This window comes from Notothenia rossii (assembly GCF_949606895.1).
Source record: "Notothenia rossii genome assembly, chromosome: 11".
In the NCBI taxonomy this organism is placed as follows: Eukaryota; Metazoa; Chordata; class Actinopteri; order Perciformes; family Nototheniidae; genus Notothenia; species Notothenia rossii.
In genome coordinates this window covers 18,854,373-18,874,322 of record NC_136910.1, presented here as the reverse complement: position 1 = coordinate 18,874,322, position 19,950 = coordinate 18,854,373, and the positions used below count along the sequence as shown (strand labels likewise).

The 19,950-nt window shown below is 40.4% G+C and overlaps 1 protein-coding gene across 1 annotated transcript in view; it reads left to right on the top strand.

The window, feature by feature from the left end:
• Positions 1-19,950, top strand: part of LOC307024874 (vesicle-fusing ATPase-like) — a 37,009-nt gene that overhangs the window by 10,725 nt on the left and 6,334 nt on the right. Inside the window, exons 5-19 of the mRNA XM_079659335.1 lie at positions 6,093-6,259; positions 6,611-6,718; positions 6,927-7,002; positions 7,703-7,858; positions 10,628-10,827; positions 12,505-12,670; positions 12,836-12,910; positions 13,438-13,625; positions 14,704-14,799; positions 15,449-15,605; positions 15,749-15,882; positions 16,511-16,577; positions 16,686-16,765; positions 18,162-18,296; positions 18,590-18,703. Of these exons, the coding sequence (XP_079515461.1) occupies positions 6,093-6,259; positions 6,611-6,718; positions 6,927-7,002; positions 7,703-7,858; positions 10,628-10,827; positions 12,505-12,670; positions 12,836-12,910; positions 13,438-13,625; positions 14,704-14,799; positions 15,449-15,605; positions 15,749-15,882; positions 16,511-16,577; positions 16,686-16,765; positions 18,162-18,296; positions 18,590-18,703 (1,919 nt within the window). The remainder of the gene's footprint in view (positions 1-6,092; positions 6,260-6,610; positions 6,719-6,926; positions 7,003-7,702; positions 7,859-10,627; positions 10,828-12,504; positions 12,671-12,835; positions 12,911-13,437; positions 13,626-14,703; positions 14,800-15,448; positions 15,606-15,748; positions 15,883-16,510; positions 16,578-16,685; positions 16,766-18,161; positions 18,297-18,589; positions 18,704-19,950) is intronic.

The following is a 19,950-nucleotide window of genomic DNA, read 5'->3' as shown; positions in this document are numbered from 1 at the left end:
GCAGGGCTGAAAAAGTACCTGCTCAGCATCTTCCAACTAAACATTCTGTAGGTGCCTGAGCTCGAGATCTTCCATTGAAAAGTACAGTAATTTGTCCAGACTTCGTCAGGGATGGTTTTTTTGGTTTCGTTTTCCCATTTGTGTTTTATATAGAAAGTATTTTCCTTTTTAATATCTTGAAGAGCTTGGTAAAGTTTTGAGATTACTTTCATCCCTGTGTCTGATGTGTATGCACTTGTGAAAACTATAAATAATGGGTTTTCAAGGGCTTTCTGGCTGTCTGACAGGGAACTATTTAAGTAATGGCGTACCTGTAGAAATCTAAAGAAATCACCGTTATTCAATCGATATCGTTTTTTTTGTGTTTGAAAATCAAACATGGTTCCTTTGCTGAAAAATGTGCAATATGAAGTAAGGCCATGTTTGGCCCAATCTTTAAATGTTTTATCCAGCTTGCTCCGGGTGAAATCAAGATCATGTGAGCAACATCTTAATATCTTCATTTCCTTCAGCAAGTCACTCCTGGTAAGGACCCTTAACCATAATTTGAAAGAGAGGTTTATCCAGCGGTTATCTTTTTCCAGTAAGTTTTTAACATGTCTTTTATCCCCTAACCTTGCCTCGATGGGTACTCCTCCTGATACATTATTCTCAATTTCTTTCCATCTAGCTCTAGTCTGGCTTGCACCAGCAGAACAAGCTTCTTAATTGGGCTGATATATAGTAGTCCTTCAAGCAGGGGAGCGCTACTCCTCCCTTGTTTTTTGCTCGTTGAAGAGTACAGAATCTAATCCTTGGTTTCTTCCCTTGCCAAATGTACCTTGATATGGCTTTATCCCATTCGTTAAACTGCTTGTCTGTGATTTCAATTGGTAGATTCTGGAAAAGGTATAAGAGTCTAGGTAGGATGTTCATTTTCACTGATTCTATTCGAGATTCAAAGCTCAGCACTGGGATCAAGTTCCATCTATTTATGTCTTCTTTTATTTTCTGACTTAGAGGGTTGAAATGTAGTGTATCGGTTCCTCTGAATCTTTAGAGATGCTTACTCCCAGATATTTTAAGTGGTTCAGATCCCAATTAAGATCAATGAGTGAGTTTATATGTTGGCTTGGCTTGTAATTAAAGCTCAGTATTTGTTTTTTTTTTATATTGAGTTTGTATCCAAAAAAGTCAGTAAACTCAAGAATGATTCATCTGGGTTTGACAGGTATATTAATATATCATCAGCAAATAATGATAATTTATGTTCCTGACCATATACTTCTATACCGGTAATATTGTTATTTTGAGTAACCCCCAAACTCAGAGCTTCGATATAAATTGCGAATAGCAGAGGGCTAATTGGACATCCCTGTCGTGTCCCTCTCTCAAGGTAGAAAGAATTTGATATGGCTCCGTTTATTTTTATTCTTGCATAAGGGTTGTCGTACAGTGCTTGAACCGTATTAATAAAGATCTTGTGAAAGCCAAACTTTTCAAGAACTTGGTATAGGAATTTCCAATTAACTCGATCGAAGGCTTTTTCTGCATCGAGGCTTAAACGTACTGCCTGGAGTTTGTTTTTGGATATATGTTCAACTATATGTAGAGTTCTGCGGATATTATCTTGAGTTTGCCGTTGTTTGATAAATCCTGTCTGATCTAGATTTATTATCTGAGGGAGGATTTCTTCGAGTCTTTTTGCCAAAATGTGGGTAAAGATCTTATAGTCCTGGTTTAGCACACTTATTGGACGATAGCTTCCACAGTCACATATGTCTTTCCCTTCCTTCGGTATCAGGGAAATGACTGCTTCCCCCCATGAGTGGGGGGCGGCTATGCCTGTCTGAAATGGTTAAAAGCATCCCTCATTGTTGGGATCAGTAGATCCTTCATTTCCCTGTACCATTCAGAAGGGAAACCATCTGGGCCTGCGGCTTTATTGGGTTTTAAGTCAGCGATTGCCTTTTCTACTTCTTTTCCCGTAAATTCTATAATTCATTTATGATTTTGCTCATCCCTCACTTTAGGAAAAGTGATCAAATCAAGGAAACTCCTGATGTTGGTTTTATCTATTTTAGGCTGTGAGTATAGGTTTTTATAGAAACAGACAAAAGTTTGATGTATGTCTTCTAAATTGCTATGTATAATACTTGTTTCAGGGTCTTTTATTTTATAAATTGTGTTTTCTACCTGTTGTTTTTTTAGTTTATAAGCCAATAGTTTTGCTGATTTACCTCCTACCTCATAACTTTGTTTTAGAAAGATCTTTTTTTTTTTTATGTTTGAGAGGATTTCATGGAGTTCATTCTTTTTTTTATCTATTTCCATTTTAGTTTTTGTATTTAGAGTTTTCTTATGTATATTTTCTAGATGTTTTAGTTCTGTTTGAAGCTGATTTGTTTTCTCTTTTCTTTGCTTATTTATGTTTGAGGAATATCCAATTATTTTTCCTCTTAGGACAGTTTTGCATGCATCCCACAGGATTATTGGAGACACTTCTCCATTATCATTGTCGTTCAGATAATCTTTTATATCGGTCCTGATTTGGGGCCTAATTTGGTTAAGAATTCCTGTGTTCAGTCTCCAGATTGTGCTTTTCCTTTGTAGTCCTAGATTTAATGCCATGGAGACCGGAGCATGATCCGATAAGTCCATGGTCCCTATACTGCAATTTTGAACCCTATAAAAATCTTTCTGATACATAAACAGATAATCAAGCCTTGAATATACTGAGTCTGGGTGTGAGTAAAAGGTAAAATCTTTCGTAGACGGATTTAGGTCTCGCCATACATCCGAGAGTCCTAGGTCTCCCAAGATCAATTTAATGTTCATGGTGATTTTTTTCCCTCCTGAGGAAAGGGGTTTTGATGTATCTAAAGTTGGGTTAAGTCGAACATTGAAATCTCCCCCACAAATTAGAATTCCTTGGGCCTCCAATGTTATTATTTCAAAAATGTGTTTGTAAAATGACCATTCAGATCCCGGGGGGGCATATACATTCAGGAGGGTAACTAAAGTACCCTCCAAATTTCCCCGAATAAGTACATATCTCCCATCTTGGTCCTTTTTTTCATATGTGCATTCGAAATTTAATTTACCGGAGATTAAGATTGTTACGCCCCTCCTGGATCCCTTTCTGTAAGAGGATGAATATGGACTGAAGTTCCAATTTTTAAGTTTTTGGTGTTCCTGTTTTGTTAGATTAGTTTCCTGCAGGAGGGCTATTTCTGTTCCAACTCTTTTTAATTTTGACATTACTTTATTCCTTTTAATTGGATTTCCCAGACCGTTCACATTATGGTGATTATTTGCCTTTATTTTAATTCCATGAGTTCCTACATTTAAATCATTTCTCGCATCCCCTGTTGTATATATAACATTAATAAAATCCAAAATTATAACCAAAAAAAGTATAACAAAGTAATATCCACAAACATAAGTGACATTGACTTCCAGGTTTAAGGCCACATATTGGGCCTTGGAGTGTTGTAGTGTGGAGGGAAAGTCTCTTCATCTTAGTGATGGAAGGGGGCCCTCTTCAGCCCTTAAGCTGATACAATGGTCCATAGAATACAGAGAGTAGCAAACCGACCCAAAATGTGGCTCACATGAGCCTTCTATTCAATTTGATCTCAACCTTTGGGTAGGGAGAAAAATAATAGTAGTAAAGGCAAGGAAAAATGAGAAAAAATAATAGTCTCAGTTGCCTCAAAATAGCCGTATTGTTCTTGTTTCTTTTTAACCAAGATTTTCAGAAAGGAGTATCCATTAAAGAGGGCGTCTATGAAACATAGGCTACTTACCAGATATCCCGATGTCGAAGCTTCGGAGCCGTTCCTTGTAATGTTGCATGGAGCTCGGGTGTAGTTGACCTCCTCGCTCTGCTGGGTTCCCAGGTCAGCCGGTTAATCTGGTCCAGTAGCGAGCTCTGATTTTTTAGGACAGTCACTGTTATCCCTCTCTTCACCATGTCTGCTGTTGCCTCCTCAGCCGAGTTGTAGACCACTGGATTATCATCATAAAATACTTTTAATCTGGCCGGGAATGGGCTCTGGAATCTTATGTTTCTTTCCTTAAGTGCCGCTTTGGCTTCCGCATACTGCCTCCTCCTTCACTGCAATTCAGGTGCGTGATCATGGTCCACGTTGACCTTTTTTTTCTTTGAAATAAAAACCCCTTTTCTCCCAGGCTTTTTTTGATTACGTCTTCTTTCATTTTAAAACTTGAAAATTTCACCACCAGAGATCTCGGTGAGACCTCGGCCAGAGGTTTGGGGCCGAGCGCACGGTGCGCCCTCTCAATCCGTAGCGTAGAGGGGGTCAGTTCCAGGCCTTTAATTAGTAGCTCTTCCACAAATGCGATCACCGATGTCGACATGGCTTCTGCTCCTTCCTCTACTACGTATATCCTTACATTCTCGTGGCGTGTTCGTCCCTCTAGGTCCGTCAGTTTAGCCTCTGTTTGTACCTGTAGCTTCACTAGGCCAGATACCACCTCTTCCCATGACTGGATCCTGGTCTCGGCTGCGTCAATTCTTTCTTCTGCTTCCTCCATTCTTTTGTTAATTTTATTGATGTCTTCCTTTATTCCGCAGAGTTGTTGGCAGGAGTCTTTTCTAAAGTCTCGCAGCTCTTTTAGAATTAAACTCATATGACATTCCCCGCTGGGAACTGCGTCATCTGGCTGCGTGTCATCATCCATGCTGTTGCTGACTTGAGACAGCTGATCGATTTCTTCCTCGTCAAGCTTTTTACTTTGTGTTGTATTTCTCTTTCCTTTTCTGGACATCTTTCGTTAGTCCGATATTTCCCCATTGACTTAAATGCACTCAAAGAGTTGGATTGCGTTGTTCGGACAGTGTTTTTAGATATTTTAGGTCGGGAGCGTGTTGTTCTAAGCTTCCATCTCTGTGCCGGACCGGAAGATGAATCGTGTGTCGTCTTTCATGAGGTCTCTTTAGCTCCTTATTGTGCATTGTTTTTCAATCAATCAATGTTTATTTATATAGCCCAATATCATAAATGTTACATTTGTCTCAGTGGACTTCACAGTTTGTACAGAATATCAGTATGACAATACGACACCCTCTGTCCTTAGACCCTCACATCGTACAAGGAAAAACTTCCAGAGAAAACCCCACAGTTTAAAGGGGAACATGGGAGAAACCTCAGGGAGAGCAACAGAGGAGGGATCCCTCTCACAGGACGGACAGACCTGCAATAGATGCCGTGTGTAAATCGAAGAGATAATATATTTGCAACATAGGTAGTCCAAATGTTTGGAAATGCATGTGTGTATAATAGGAAGATGAATCCACGAGGATATCCATCCAGGACTTATGATCCGGGACCACAGCAATAGGCAAAGCCGCGACTCAAGATCCAGGGCTCGCGATCCATGACACAGGACCGCAGCAACAGGATCATCCATGACTCCGGATCCCGGCGTATATAGACACCAAAAAGAAAGAAATTTGGGGAAGCTGGGTTAATCGGAACATGAGAGTACACAGGTATAGACAGAGAGAAGGAAGAAGTAAGATGTCCCCCGACAAACTAAGCCTATATCAGCAAAACTAGGGGCTGAATCTAATCAGCCCTAACTATAAGCTTTATCAAAAAGGAAGGTCTTAAGCGCACTCTTAAAAACGGATAGGGTGTCTGCCGCCCGAACACAAACTGGAAGCTGATTCCACAAATGTGGAGCTTGATAAGAAAAGGCTCTGGCTCCCATTGTACTTTTAGAGACTCTAGGAACAACCAACAGCCCTGCATTCTTGGAACGCAATGCCCTTTTTGTTTTCCGACCCTTAAACTCTACTCTATGCAACTCATTCCGGCAGGAACAATTCTTCATATATATGTCAGATGTTAGTCCTTCAGTTTATTTCTGTTCCCCCTAGTGGCCATAAAAAGAAATGAATGCGGCTTAAATTTCAATTCGACAGTGGGAGAAAGGAAGATGTATTCTCATGAAAACCTAAAGGAAAAAACATGTTGTGAATTGCTAGCCTCTGAAGAGGAATAATTAACCTTCAGTAATATTGTAAATGTGGTTGTTTTATAATACAAAACTCACCATCTATTGTGTTTTTCATCCCTTTATAGTAACAAACTACAAGTTTGACAAGTCCAAACATTGTATAAGCACCATGACGGTGGAAATTGACTTCCTGCAGAAGAAGAGTGTGGACAGCAACCCCTACGACTCTGACAACATGGCCTGCGAGTTCATCCAGCACTTCAACAGCCAGGCCTTCAGCGTCGGCCAGCAGGTGCCGGGGGCTTGGAGGGGATAAGCCATCTGAATATTCATTAAAACCAGACTTGCTCCCATATTTGGGAATTACTGACGACCGTTTTGTCGCTGTCAGAATGACTTTACGATCACACAAGAATGAAAAAAACAGAATGTGATGTTTGTTATCAGCAAAAACACAAACATGCTTAACAAGACCAGCCAAATGAATTGCTTCAAATGCTTGGGTTTTATTTATTTACTTAATGTCCCAATACAATAGCACAACTTTGTTCCCTTTGTTTGGATTCATTCAAAGTTTTTGTTTTGTCTTTATCTCGTATGGACTCTAAATGTTGTTGTTTTCTCTCCGTTCTTTATCTTCCAGCTGGTGTTTAGTTTCTGTGATAAGCTGTTTGGCTTGCTGATAAAGGATATTGAGGCCATGGACCCCAGCATCCTGAGAGGAGAGAATGAGTCTGGCAAGAAACCAAAGGTATCTGGAGAACAAAGCGTCTTTTTCTCATGATGTTCATGATACTATTTACCTAAATACATAGTATTACTAATGTACACAATTTAAACCCCATGTAGTGAATTTATAAGTGTTTCAACTGGATGTGACTCTTTTTTGTGTATATGTATAGGTTACTGCTCATTGTCCTTTTCCAACATGATAATCCTCCTTTTTTTCTCTTCCCTAGATAGAGATAGGTTTGTTGCTAGGAAACAGTCAGGTGATTTTTGAGAAGTCAGAGACCTCATCCATTACCCTGGTTGGTAAGTATCAACAAAATATCTTTTAAACACTTGAAATGTTCTTTCATCATCTTCCAGGAAATTGTTTGTGATTGTCCATTATTCTTTTATAGTTTCTTCACAGGTTGAATTAATAAATAACATGGAATAAATAGGCAAAACTTAACCAAATAAACAAATACTTTTTAACAATGCTCAGAAACTCTCAATGGTTCTAACCTTTATCTTACATCCTGTGCAAATGTTAAATACAGCCACTAAAGCTGACATTAAATTAGAAGATGGTGCCTTTCTGAAATCCCTGCAAACCTCACACTTATTTATGAACTAGAAAAGTGTATTTTTACATTTACCGGCTGTAGGGCGATTTCCCACAATATCACAAGGGGGCGCCCTCTGCTCTTTTTTCCTCTTGCATTTTGTCGAAGTGGCTCAATATACAAGTCTACCTGATGGGCAGTTCATCTTCATATCAATGTTTAATATTGAAAAAGGTTCTGTCTTTATAAATATAACAACAATCTATTCAAAGGTATAACCTTGAACTTACCTTGTGTAGAGACAAAGTTCCTAACCTAACCCGATCTCAGCGAACAATCCTTTTGGCACTCATAACAACAACAGTTCATTTAAAGACAAAATGCAATTTCAATCAGAGAACATAGGGCTTTCTAGTTGATCATAAGTTGATCATTTATTTTCTTTTGTGTCACCCCTTCAGGTAAAGCCAAGACCCGAGGGTCCCGCCAGGCCATCATCAGCCCAGATTGGAACTTTGAGAAGATGGGCATTGGCGGCCTCGACAGAGAGTTTTCTGACATCTTCCGCCGAGCCTTCGCCTCCAGGGTCTTCCCTTCGGACATAGTAGAACAGATGGGTGAGTTTCCCTCGTTTCTCTCTAACCAGCCATCACTTATTTATTTGTTTGTGCCTGTTCTTCCTCATTTCAAAGTCGGGATGGAAGGCAGATGGTGATTTTACAAGATTGTCCATTTTAAAATGAATAAAATGCATACAAATAAATATAATATATTTTATAAATATAAGAATGTGCAATAAAAAGATCAAATAAGATATATAAACTTGACAAATTAAAATAATAATAAAAAGGGATGATAATAATTGGGGTTGTTTATTGGCAAAAGTCTTTTGATAGGATAGGTCTTACTATTCAATATGTTGCGATACTATAAGCAAGGCAAAATATAGCTATTCAAAAACATTATCTAATTTTAGGAAAGCTGGCATAGTATAAAGAACACGCCCGTATATGCATAACATTTGAGTCAAGTTTTTTTCATTTTTTTTGCAATACAGTGGAATCTGTGTTCTGAGTCTCTGCAATACCCAACATAAAAAAACCAATGCAAAATCAAACATTATTCATTAAAATCAATACATTATTTTTGAGAATTGATGTAGTCTCACAAAACATAATATATATTTCCAAACAGGTAAGAGGACAAATGTGTATTTATAATTGTGTGTTACCTTTCACGTACAAAACTAATGTATAATTGATATGGCTATTACCTCATCATGCTTTTTTTAACAGCTGCAAGGAGCAGAAAACCACACAATAGTTAAGTTGTGAGAAACACTTGTGTCTCTTCTCTGTCTTTCAGCATTCACAAGATTAGTTGTACCTGCCAACAAAATAATCGCTGTTTTCAGTTATTATATTTAGCTTGTGGTTAATCCTTACACCAATATTATGACAAACCAAACTATGAATTATTATTTTGACGAATTAATGTTTACCCGAATCAGTGAAACTCAACAATCGACAATAGGCAGATTGTTGTGACTCGACCATAAATAAAACCCTGCCGGTGATCCCTGCTCATACTCATTAATAGATCTTTGACAGCTGTCAGATTACCGCAGTGATTCACTTTGCAAAGTCCATCAGGTAGTCTTCTTTGTGACTCATACACACACAAAAAAAACCTCCTTTCCCACACATACAATCACATCTGTTCTAATCCTCACTCCTAAGGTCTTGTGAAAACCTGTTGTAAAGACCTCTGAGCTTGGCAAACACACACACTACTTAAATCTGGTGCACATACGCACAGTGCCCGGGGCCTGTGGCAGCGTCCAGCGTCCAGCAGTGTGTGAGCTGACCTTTAGCCGCCCGCTTGTGTGCAGCAGTCGGCCTTTGGCTGTGGCCAGCTGGCTGCTGTAATGAGATGGCATGCCCTGATAGAGTGTCCAGCTAAAGGTAAAGCTGTAATTGGCGGGCGGGGGGGAGCGGGTGCTGACGGAGAGGTGGCGTGCGTGTGTGTGTACGCTGCACATTTTGCGTGTGTGGCGAAGCAAAAGTTTTGAGAGTTTCACCTTGTCTCCCCTTTGCTCCCTAGAGAGGTGAAGCAGACAGACAGAAGCTTCAGTGCTTTCTCTCCCAAACACAGCCACATAACCTTTACCCCACCTCCACCTGTCTGTCAGCCTGCCTGCTTCTCCTTCAGCAAGCCCAAATGGCAGCTCAGATGGTTATCTGGGGCCTCGCAATTAGTCTGGGCTAAATGTCATTAATGCAGGTGCAAAAGGCCATTACAAGACCTACACTGTGAAGTTGTTTGAGTGGAGAGTTTGCAGTCTCCATACTTGATCTTTATGGAGGTTGAATTAAAAAAATAAGTCGGTAGTGATGAGAATGACTGGAGTAACTCTCCAGATTATGCTACCTTGTATTAAAATCATGGTCTGGACTCTTAATGTGACAACTCTTTATTAGGGCCAAGTAATCTTCAACTACAATTTGGCTTCCAATAAAGCCAATACAAAATGTGGATTTAAATGTTTTAGTTTCTTTATTTTATGATATATGTCTTGATTTAATTGGTTCTCATCACTCACTGCTGAAGGGGGTATGGATCGGTTACGGTGGATAATGCAAATATTTCTTTGGTCATGTCCATTTGTCAACCCATGGAAAGGACAGAGGCATTTAGTCTCCGAGATTCTGGAGGTTGAATCTAAAGAAATTGTTTTTCACTTTATTGAACCTTGAACATTTTCAATAAAGTGATCAATCAAAGCGACACATCACTTTTTGAAGATTTTAATAGCAACAATTTAAAAAAAGAGAAAAGAAATGTAGAGGAAGCCTTATCCACATAATCAATTATTTCACCTCAATGTAGGAAGTTATTTCCATTGTAGTACTTCAAAAGGCGAAGGGGATACATACTGGGGAAAATTAGATTGTTATAATCATCTACACTTTAAAAAATGTCTCCTAGATTTTACGTCCAAGCTGTACCAGTGACTTTCTATTTATCCCTTCGTGCTGTTATGTTCCAGCACGGGCTTGACCTACAGTAGCAAAGGTTTGAGCTATATAGCTAGTAGAAACATGTTCTGTGTAAGTATAACAAAATGGTGTGTGTGTGTGTGTGTGTGTGTGTGTGTGTGTGTGTGTGTGTGTGTGTGTGTGTGTGTGTGTGTGTGTGTGTGTGTGTGTGTGTGTGTGTGTGTGTGTGTGTGTGTGTGTGTGTGTGTGTGTGTGTGTGTGTGTGTGTGTGTGTGTGTGTGTGTGTGTGTGTGTGTGTGTGTGTGTGTGTGTGTGTGTGTGTGTGTGTGTGTGTGTGTGTGTGTGTGTGTGTGTGTGTGTGTGTGTGTGTGTGTGTGTCCTATATAGGCTGTAAGCATGTGAAGGGTATCCTGCTGTACGGACCCCCAGGCTGCGGCAAAACCCTGATGGCACGACAGATTGGCAACATGCTTAAGGCCCGGGAGCCGAAGATTGTCAACGGCCCCGAGATCCTGAACAAGTACGTTGGAGAGTCTGAAGCCAACGTCAGGAAGCTGTTTGCAGACGCAGAGGACGAACAGAAGAGGGTGAGGAGGAGGACACATTATAGTATATACTCTCATGCACAAAATAATAGATGAACCCAAATTGCAAAAAACTACAATGTGATGAAGTTTTAATCCAAAGCAATTTACAATAAGCTCAGCTTTCAACTAGCCAACCCACCTTCAGTGCTACTGCACTGGCTTCATATAAGTCAAATCTTTCAAACTGTTACATACAGAAATGAAAAGTGTATTTGGTTATTTAACCAATGTGCATTCAAAACAGCCGGGTTTCTCCGTCTGCAGTAGTAGATTTTACATTCTGCTGTCCTGATATCAAACATGAGCTTTTTCGAGCATTTTCAAGCCATGATAGCAAACAAGTAATGTTTACACCTCCAGGATATGTTAGCCAGACAAGCTCAGCTAGCTTTGACCACATTTGTGGTCAGACTTCGGAAAAGACAGAATGAGTTGAGTGTACAGAGACAAAACAATGTGGGCCCAGGAATGAGCCCTGTTGTAGGACAAGCCATGAGAGCGAATTAGTGTACAGAGACAAGAAGAAGCGGACCCAGGACGGAGCCCTGAGGCACCCCAGTAATGAGTTTGACACATACCCTTGGAACAGTATTCTCTCTTCATCCTTATGAAACACAGATAAGCATTGCTATCTAAACAAAAAAAAACTAATTTCTCCAGGAGTGGAAAGATCTGCCATTTAGCCAGACATAGTTGTAATAACTTTGGTAAAATTCTTGTGTGTTTCTGTGTGTGTGTTTTGTAAAGAGGGGTGGCAGTTTTGTACTGAAACACAGCAGTGACGGGGAGACACTCACTCGTCACCACTTAATGAGGGGCTTGGCTGTCTTTGACCCCCTATTAGACCTAGCTACAGACACAGACACACACACACACACTCACACACACCATCCAGTGTGTAATTAGGACAGCTCCACACCTGCTTTAAATGCTACGGCTGAGACTGACAGGTCTGTAGATGGAGGGATAACCCCCCACCCTGCTGCTCTGTCAATTCTTCCATATGTGTCTCTGTGCTGAGGGTCACTGTGGATTCTCAGGTCAGGATGCAAGATACCAAACCAAAGCTAGTCATTGAAAAAGTTGGCTGTTTAAAAAACATATCTGCATTTGTAAGGAGAGCCAGTAGATGGTTTTATGTGTTTTCTGTTTCTGTTATTCTACCTTTGCTTTAGTTGAATTGTAACTAAACACTTAAATGTTATTTAATTGAATTGCCGAAACGTTTTTGGAATTCAATGGATTTTTACTAACACAGAAGTAATTGTCACATTACTCAAATCCTCAGAATTTATTGTATTATAATAACTTCACAAGGTCATGTGAAATCTCCTTTGCGAAATGTATTTTAGCTACCAAATTGTCTAGTTAAATCTAAGGACACTGCTGTGGTACTAAACTCTCAGGCTCTCCTATTTTCGAAAAACGGAAATGTATTTCTTTATATATATTTTCTCATATATATTCTTATTTTTCTGTATCTTTCAACTCCTTTATATTGTTATGCACCAAAACACCATGCCATTCTCCTTGCATGTTGTAAACCTCCTAGGAAATAACACTTCTTGATTTGGAAATTATTTTAAAATATAATTTGTCAGAATATTAGGCAAACACACCAATTATGATCTTGAAAAACAAAATAAAATAATTTTCAGTCCTCTCTTTGCTGCACAGCTCGGAGCGAACAGTGGCCTTCACATCATCATATTTGATGAGATTGATGCAATCTGCAAACAGCGTGGCAGCATGGCAGGCAGCACAGGCGTCCACGACACCGTGGTCAACCAGCTGCTTTCTAAGATAGACGGAGTGGAGCAGCTCAACAACATCCTGGTCATAGGTGATAAATAAACACACACGTTCTCAACTCCTCTTCCACAAAGTAACACACTTATAGACTCACAGGTGTCATTTCTGAACATCTGCACTCTATTCATCTCACTCATTTATCAGTTTCTTCTGCTTTCCCACCTTTCCACTAACTGTCCATCTGTCCCTCCCTCAGGTATGACCAACAGGCCTGACCTGATAGATGACGCCTTGTTGAGACCTGGAAGACTGGAGGTGAAGATGGAGATTGGTAAGAAGTGAAGAGAGCACTGATAAGCTTTCACTCTTTGATGTTTAATCCATTCTTAGCAGACTTGAAACAGGAATAAAAAAGTTAAAATTAATGACAACATGAACGTTTTTACAATGGCACATCAGGGCCAATCGTTGCTAATAAAAATAATAATATGGAGCATGGGTTTGGGATACATTTTTAAGATTAAACTTGTATATTTATGAAAAAGATTAAATTAGTGGAAAATGCAGAAAAAATTACCAAATTCTCTGTATCTTTCTGGGTTAAGGTATCACATCTTTTTATTCCTTCACACGGCGCTTCACTTTGCAAAGCTTGATAAACCTCATCACACCACAGATGCCACTGTTTGCTGTGTATTATGTCTGCAATGGATGATCCAGTCATAGAATACTTTTCAATTGGATTTAACAATAAGCAAATACTCATGATTTATGTCCAATCAGTTTGAGTTGACACATAAGAACTCTGTTTTTTGTTGTTGAAGCTGTAAGTCCCCCATTTCCTGTCTCTTCTTCCAGGATTACCTGATGAAAAGGGCCGCGTTCAGATCCTCCAAATCCACACGGCGAGGATGCGTCAGAATGATCTGCTGTCCGCTGATGTTGACGTTAAGGAGCTGGCGGTGGAGACCAAGAACTACAGCGGTGCCGAGCTGGAGGGCCTGGTCCGGGCCGCACAGTCCACGGCCATGAACAGACACATCAAGGTCAGAGTCCTCCGGGGACATTAAGTACTTTACTGCACACAGTTATTCTCTATTTATTTGTGAGTCCATGTCCATTAACTTTCAATGATTGCCACAGAACAGTTATATGGGTAAGTACTATCAATTACTCTGGCTGGCTATTTTATGAATATTCTATAAGAAATCTTTTTAAGATATCCGAAAAAAGTCAAGAAAGTTCCCATCAGAAGATATTCATATTTAACATAGGAGCTGCATATCTTTGAGTTTTAGAAGCCACATGCTCTGAATAGGAATAATAATAAAACATTACATAATAAAACATAACAAGTAACACCATTCCTAAAGGGGGTTAACAGAAGAAAAAAGAGAATTGATTAAAATAAGTGCATATACTGTGAATTCAAATCACATCATAAGAGGCAGCAAATAGCAAGAACATGTAGGCAAGGAACAGCAGAATATCTACAAGATATAAAGAAAGAAAGAAAATAATAGTAAGTTACAGGAAATGCTAAATAAATACATTTTAAGAATGTCTGCAAAGCTTGAGTTAGAAAAGGCTGAGCTGTCATGGTAAACTGCTCGGAATATTGTTGAAAGCAATCAGAGGAGTAATGCCATGTGTGTTTGTAAGGTGCAGGAATGGTAAACTGTTGTATAGTACCAGTATAACTAGCCACCCAGGTATGTGTATGTCTGTGTCCTCACTTAAGTGTTTTATCAGGTGCATAGGCTCAAATCTACACAGATAAGGTGAATTTCTCATCTGTTAAGTGTTCCTCCCTCCACACAAACACACGGCGCAGCAGATATTAGAGGGTGTTGATAAATGACAGACAAGGGCCTTACACATGTCTGAAGGCTGTGACGCTTCTCTTCACTCCTCCAAACACTTTTTCTTCCCTCCCTCCTCCTCTCGCTCTGACCTTTCTGCTCTGAGGGAGTACATTGTCTCCTGACACATTGTGCAATCTAAATGTGCAATGGTTTATGTAATGGATTTCATTAGCGAGGGCCGTGGAGTTCATCCAGGAATGAAAGTAACTCATTATCAGCTGTCGCTCAACTTGTGTTATGTTTGTGTGGTTTGTTGCAGGCCAGTGCCACAGTGGAGGTGAACCTGGAGACAGCAGAGAAGCTGCAGGTCAGCAGATCGGACTTCCTGGGCTCTCTGAATAACGACATCAAACCTGTAAGTTGCTTTGCATCACTATCTCGATTTCTTTCAAATACGTTTGATAAAAAAGAGAAGGATACACAATATAATCTACATCCTAATGATATAAATAACCCAATATACAAAACAATTGACTATCCCAACATTTTACCATCCTCCCTCTGTCCTAGGGACAAACATTTAAAATGAATCCTGATTTTGAGGGCATTCAAGAACTTTGTGAGAGTTTTATACAAGCGGGTAATAAAATAAAACATATATTCATCCGGACACCCTGCCTGAAAACGCTCCTCTTAAAAGAACGCGGTACTTTGTGAAACTGCACAGAAAGGTATTTTCATTGGACTCCAAAAAAAGTGATTGGCTTTATTATTCACCCGTTCTAAGTCATTTGGCTAAATGTTACCATGCCGTTTCAAATTCGGCCTCAACTCTTGTCCAATAAAGATGTTGAGTATTTCACTGATTATCTGATCAGCAACACAAAAACGTAATGGATTTTAAATATTTAAAATAAAATTATGACTACAGTTAGTCTGGCTCTATTTCCTGTGTTAAAGACCTTCCTATTGGATTTAAATAGAAGGTGAAGGAAAATAAATGTCATTTTTATTTAACCTCAGACACTCAAAGAAAAGCTCTATCATTCTGTTCCCCTGTCCAGGCGTTTGGTACCAATCAAGAGGACTACGCCAGCTACATCATGAACGGAATCATCCGATGGGGCGACCCGGTGTCGGCGGTGCTGGAGGACGGGGAGCTGCTGGTGCAGCAGACCAAGAACAGCGAGCGCACTCCGCTGGTGTCTGTGCTGCTGGAGGGTAGGGCTCCAAGTGATGACCTCATGTATACAGTATACAACAGAGAACACATCATTAACTCTCTTAAAGGCTGTTATATTTCAAGTTTAGCCACTTTTTGTATTACCATAAACAGCTGATGTTTGATTGATGCTCGCCCTCAGGCCCGCCTAACAGTGGGAAAACAGCGCTGGCTGCTAAGATCGCTGAAGAATCCCAGTTCCCCTTCATCAAGATCTGCTCCCCCGACACAATGATCGGACACTCTGAGATCGCCAAATGCCAGGCCATCAAAAAGGTAAAAATTGACAATTTAAAACATTTAATAAGAAGCATTTTAATATAGAAAACACAGGACAAAGTCTGGATGCCTATTCTGATTAACATTGATAATATACTCAGTGTAACAAACTGGGATTCATGTTGAAGCTGTTGTTGTTTGTCTCTTCTTTTGTTTTCTCTGTGCGATCTAGCTGTGTGTAATTTATTAATTCTGCTTTGATCTTAAAGGTGGGGTAGGTCATTCACTTCAGAAACACTTTTTTTTACATTCCATGGAATGCTCTTAACATCCCGATAGCAATGAATACATTAAATGCTTTGACAATAAATACATAGAAAAATCTCATCTGTGGAAGCCGTGGCGCTGTAAAAAGCACGACCAATCATTTTAGCCGGCCCGGCTAAAATAACTGGATGGTCTACCTGCCTGTCAGCCTTCCATCTGTGCACAAACTTATCTCGTACCCTCATTGGTCATGTGCACGTTCGTGTGTGTTGGAGGAGGGGCTCTGTAAGGAAGTCTGAAGGAAGGGGCAGAATTTTTTTCGGCTGCGTACTTTCAAATTCTAGCGCACTCAAGCTGGTTTCTCCATTCTTACCTACCCTACCTTTAAACTGTTTTCAATTTGTATTCCCTGTGATAGATATTTGAAGATGCCTACAAGTCCCAGCTGAGCTGTGTGGTTGTGGATGACATTGAGCGTTTGTTGGGTAAGACACCAATCAGAGTCACTGTACAACAAGGCAACGCACACCAAACGTTTTTTATTTGAATGGATACTTAACTGTGAATCTAACATGTCTCATCATTGTCTTTAGACTACGTCCCAATTGGCCCACGTTTCTCCAACCTGGTGTTACAAGCTCTACTGGTGCTGCTGAAGAAAACTCCTCCAAAGGTAACACACTCGTTGTTGTGATATCTATTTGTTGCATGCCCACTGTTAGATGCTAGACCTGAGGTGGCAGAGAGAGGGCAGCAGATCTTCTGGATGCCAGCGCAGAGTGTTGAGAGGAATTGTTGGAGGTCTTTGGCTGCGACTGGCATGTGTGTGAGCGCCTGTGTGTGTGAGTGTACGGTTATTAAGCGAGTGTTTTGCTCGGGGCCTGTTGTGCTCACAGTGAATGGTGGTGGTAGAGACCCATTTCTCATAGTTCCTTTGCTTGTAGTTAGTGTCTGTTGTTGATGGGTTTGTGAATGAGAGTATAGCCCACTATATGGCTGCATGTGCATGAGAAGTGGCGCGGGGCCGGCTGCTGAATGCTGGCTGCAGTGCTCCTCTGGGGTTGTAAAGCCCTGAGCCCAGCGGGGTGCCTGGGGCCGGGGGAGGCCAGGGGGACAGGGAGGAGAAAGGGCTCTGTGAGAGAGCCAGGACCTGGCAGCACCGCCGCCTGTGTGGCACCTCATCTGCATGCAGCATCACAACCCCCCACGCCATGGGGGGGCAGCCGGCAGCCATAATCCCCCTGTCTACTCGCCACTGCTCTGCCTCTCGTCCCTCGCCGTCTTCCCCTGGTCCTTCTCCAACTTGTCGGCTTAGTGCAGCCACATTTTCCGTCGCTACTCTTCTTTCTTCGCCGCTGTACTGTTGTCTCCCGTTGTGTTTGTGCTCTGTCCTCTCCTGTCTCATGTTATTTCTATTCTCTGTGCTCTTGTTGTGGCTTAAGGCCATGTACACTGTCAACCTTCATCCCCAAATCAGTAACCTGACGCTTTAGATGGTTTGTTACACAGAACCATCTGAGGAGCCTTCATAGGGAACTATCCAAACCTTTGGAAAAGAGCAGAGTATATCAAAAACAATGTTTGGCTGGTGATTGGATGAACCCTCCGTCAATCAAGCCCTTGGAGCCACAAACATAATTCAACAATAACCTTTTTCCAAAGGAAGAACTATTCTAGGGTTCTGGTTTAACCGCACCAAAGCTAATATAAATGAATTAAATCAGGTTTTAAAATTGTTTGACTGATAGAGATCATGCAATGTTATTTGTATTGATTGTTATGAACCTGTCTGAGGACCACAGATGGAAATTAGCTATTAGCTATAATCTGGCATATTGCATCTCTTCGCTGAGATTAATGTTTTTGTATGCATGGTCCTTCTATAAATAAAATCAAATACATCTTTTGAGCAGAAGCCATATATTTTTATTTAGATGAGCCAAATACCCATAATTCTTGCTTTTATTCCTGAGTCTTCAGACTCTTAAGAAGAACGCAGGTCTGATCTGAACAGTTGAACGGTTAGATAACTGAATAACAGTCTGAGCTCCTGTCTGCTTCTCTTTCAGGGCCGTAAGCTGCTGATCATCGGCACCACAAGTCGGAAAGACGTCCTGCAGGAAATGGAGATGTTGAATGCTTTCAGCACCACCATCCACATTCCCAACATCTCGAGGGGGGAGCAGCTGGTCGAAGCCCTGGAGGTAACACACATACACTCTGAAACTGAAAAACACACACATTGCATACACTGAATGCATGTATTGCCTCCTTTAAACTCCAGGCTATTTATAACACTGGACATTTACTTTGAGTAAAGGCTTTAATCGTGTTTGTTCAGATCCTATAATGTGCATTGCTTCCATGTTGACTCCCTATTGATGATGTTTTAAGTTCTGTAGTGACCATTTTTCTCAGAATTCCTAAAAGAGTTTACCAATAGAAATGAATGAACCTCCTTTAATCCCATGCTCTTCTTTCTTCGTTTCCTCCTCAGCTGCTGGGCAGTTTTCAGGATGCGGAGCGGGCCGACATAGCCAAACGGGTGAAGGACAAAACTCTGTGGATCGGCGTCAAAAAGCTGCTCATGCTGATTGAAATGTCCATACAGGTGAGAAAGAAATAATATAGTTTGCTTTTACGTTTCTTAGACGCACAGAAGCAGAATGACCATACTGATGTCGATGTCATTCTAACGGTCTGTCCACCACTTTGATCCAGGAGGAAACTTCTCAACTACTATTTGTTTCATTGTCCACAGTATTGAGTATGTAAATCGCTTTGGGTAAAAGCGTCACGTACTATGTAATCATGTAATGTACTATTTCATGGATTGTCATGAAATGTTGTACATACATTCATAGTTTCCAAAAGATTGATTCGGATCAATTTCACCTCACTTTTCCTAAAGCACTACGAATTAAGTACACTTTTTTCATAACTACTGAATGAATTACTTTGAAAGTTACATGTGTATATAGATTCATGTCTCCTTCAGGATGAGCTGTATAACTTTGATTTATGAACAAATACCTGCTAAATAATAACACTCCCATGAGCCTCAGCTGTACTCGATGTTTTGTGCTGATAAGCGAATGTTTAGGGGCTAAACTAAGATGGTGGACAGGGTTAAAGTTATATCATATTAGCATTTAGATAACATTTTACTGGCTAAAAGATGTTCTTATAGTTATTGTTATGCTGTCCCCGCTTCATCTGCACAGGTGGGGTTAAATGATAGCAAGGTCAAGTGGACTGCTCAGTGTAAGAAAACTTTTTTAGAGAGTACTTGTCCATGGACAAGTGAGTTTGGCAATTTACTTTTCCGAATACATTTTTCACTTGTTCAATCTGGACAAGTGAAACATTTGGACCACTGGAGTCTTCTTCTTCGGCATCGTATTTTACATTTTCCCACGGTTTTATGACAACGCTAACGTAAGTGAGCGGTAAGATTTTACTGCATCACACATAGGGTTGGGCATCGTTTGGATTATAACGATTCCGGTTCTGATTCCGGTTCTGCTTTTCGGTTCTTGATTCCGGTTCTTTGAGAGGGTAAAAATAAGTCCCATGCAAATTTCATTGGGAGAAAGATATATTTATGAAAGCATTAAGTCAAATCTGTATTCCTATTTACAAATCACTTCATACTGTTTAATTTTGTTACGGTTATTAAATAAAATTATATAAAAATAATCTCTGCTTTGTTTAGTTAGTTCTAAGTGGTGCAGTTTTGAGAATGTACAATTGGCCCCGTCTCCTCTGATGTTACACTGCAATCTGCCTGTGAGACAGAGTCAACCACACAGTCTTTGTCCAACACATGTCCTGCAACACACATGCTGCAGCTGCCCA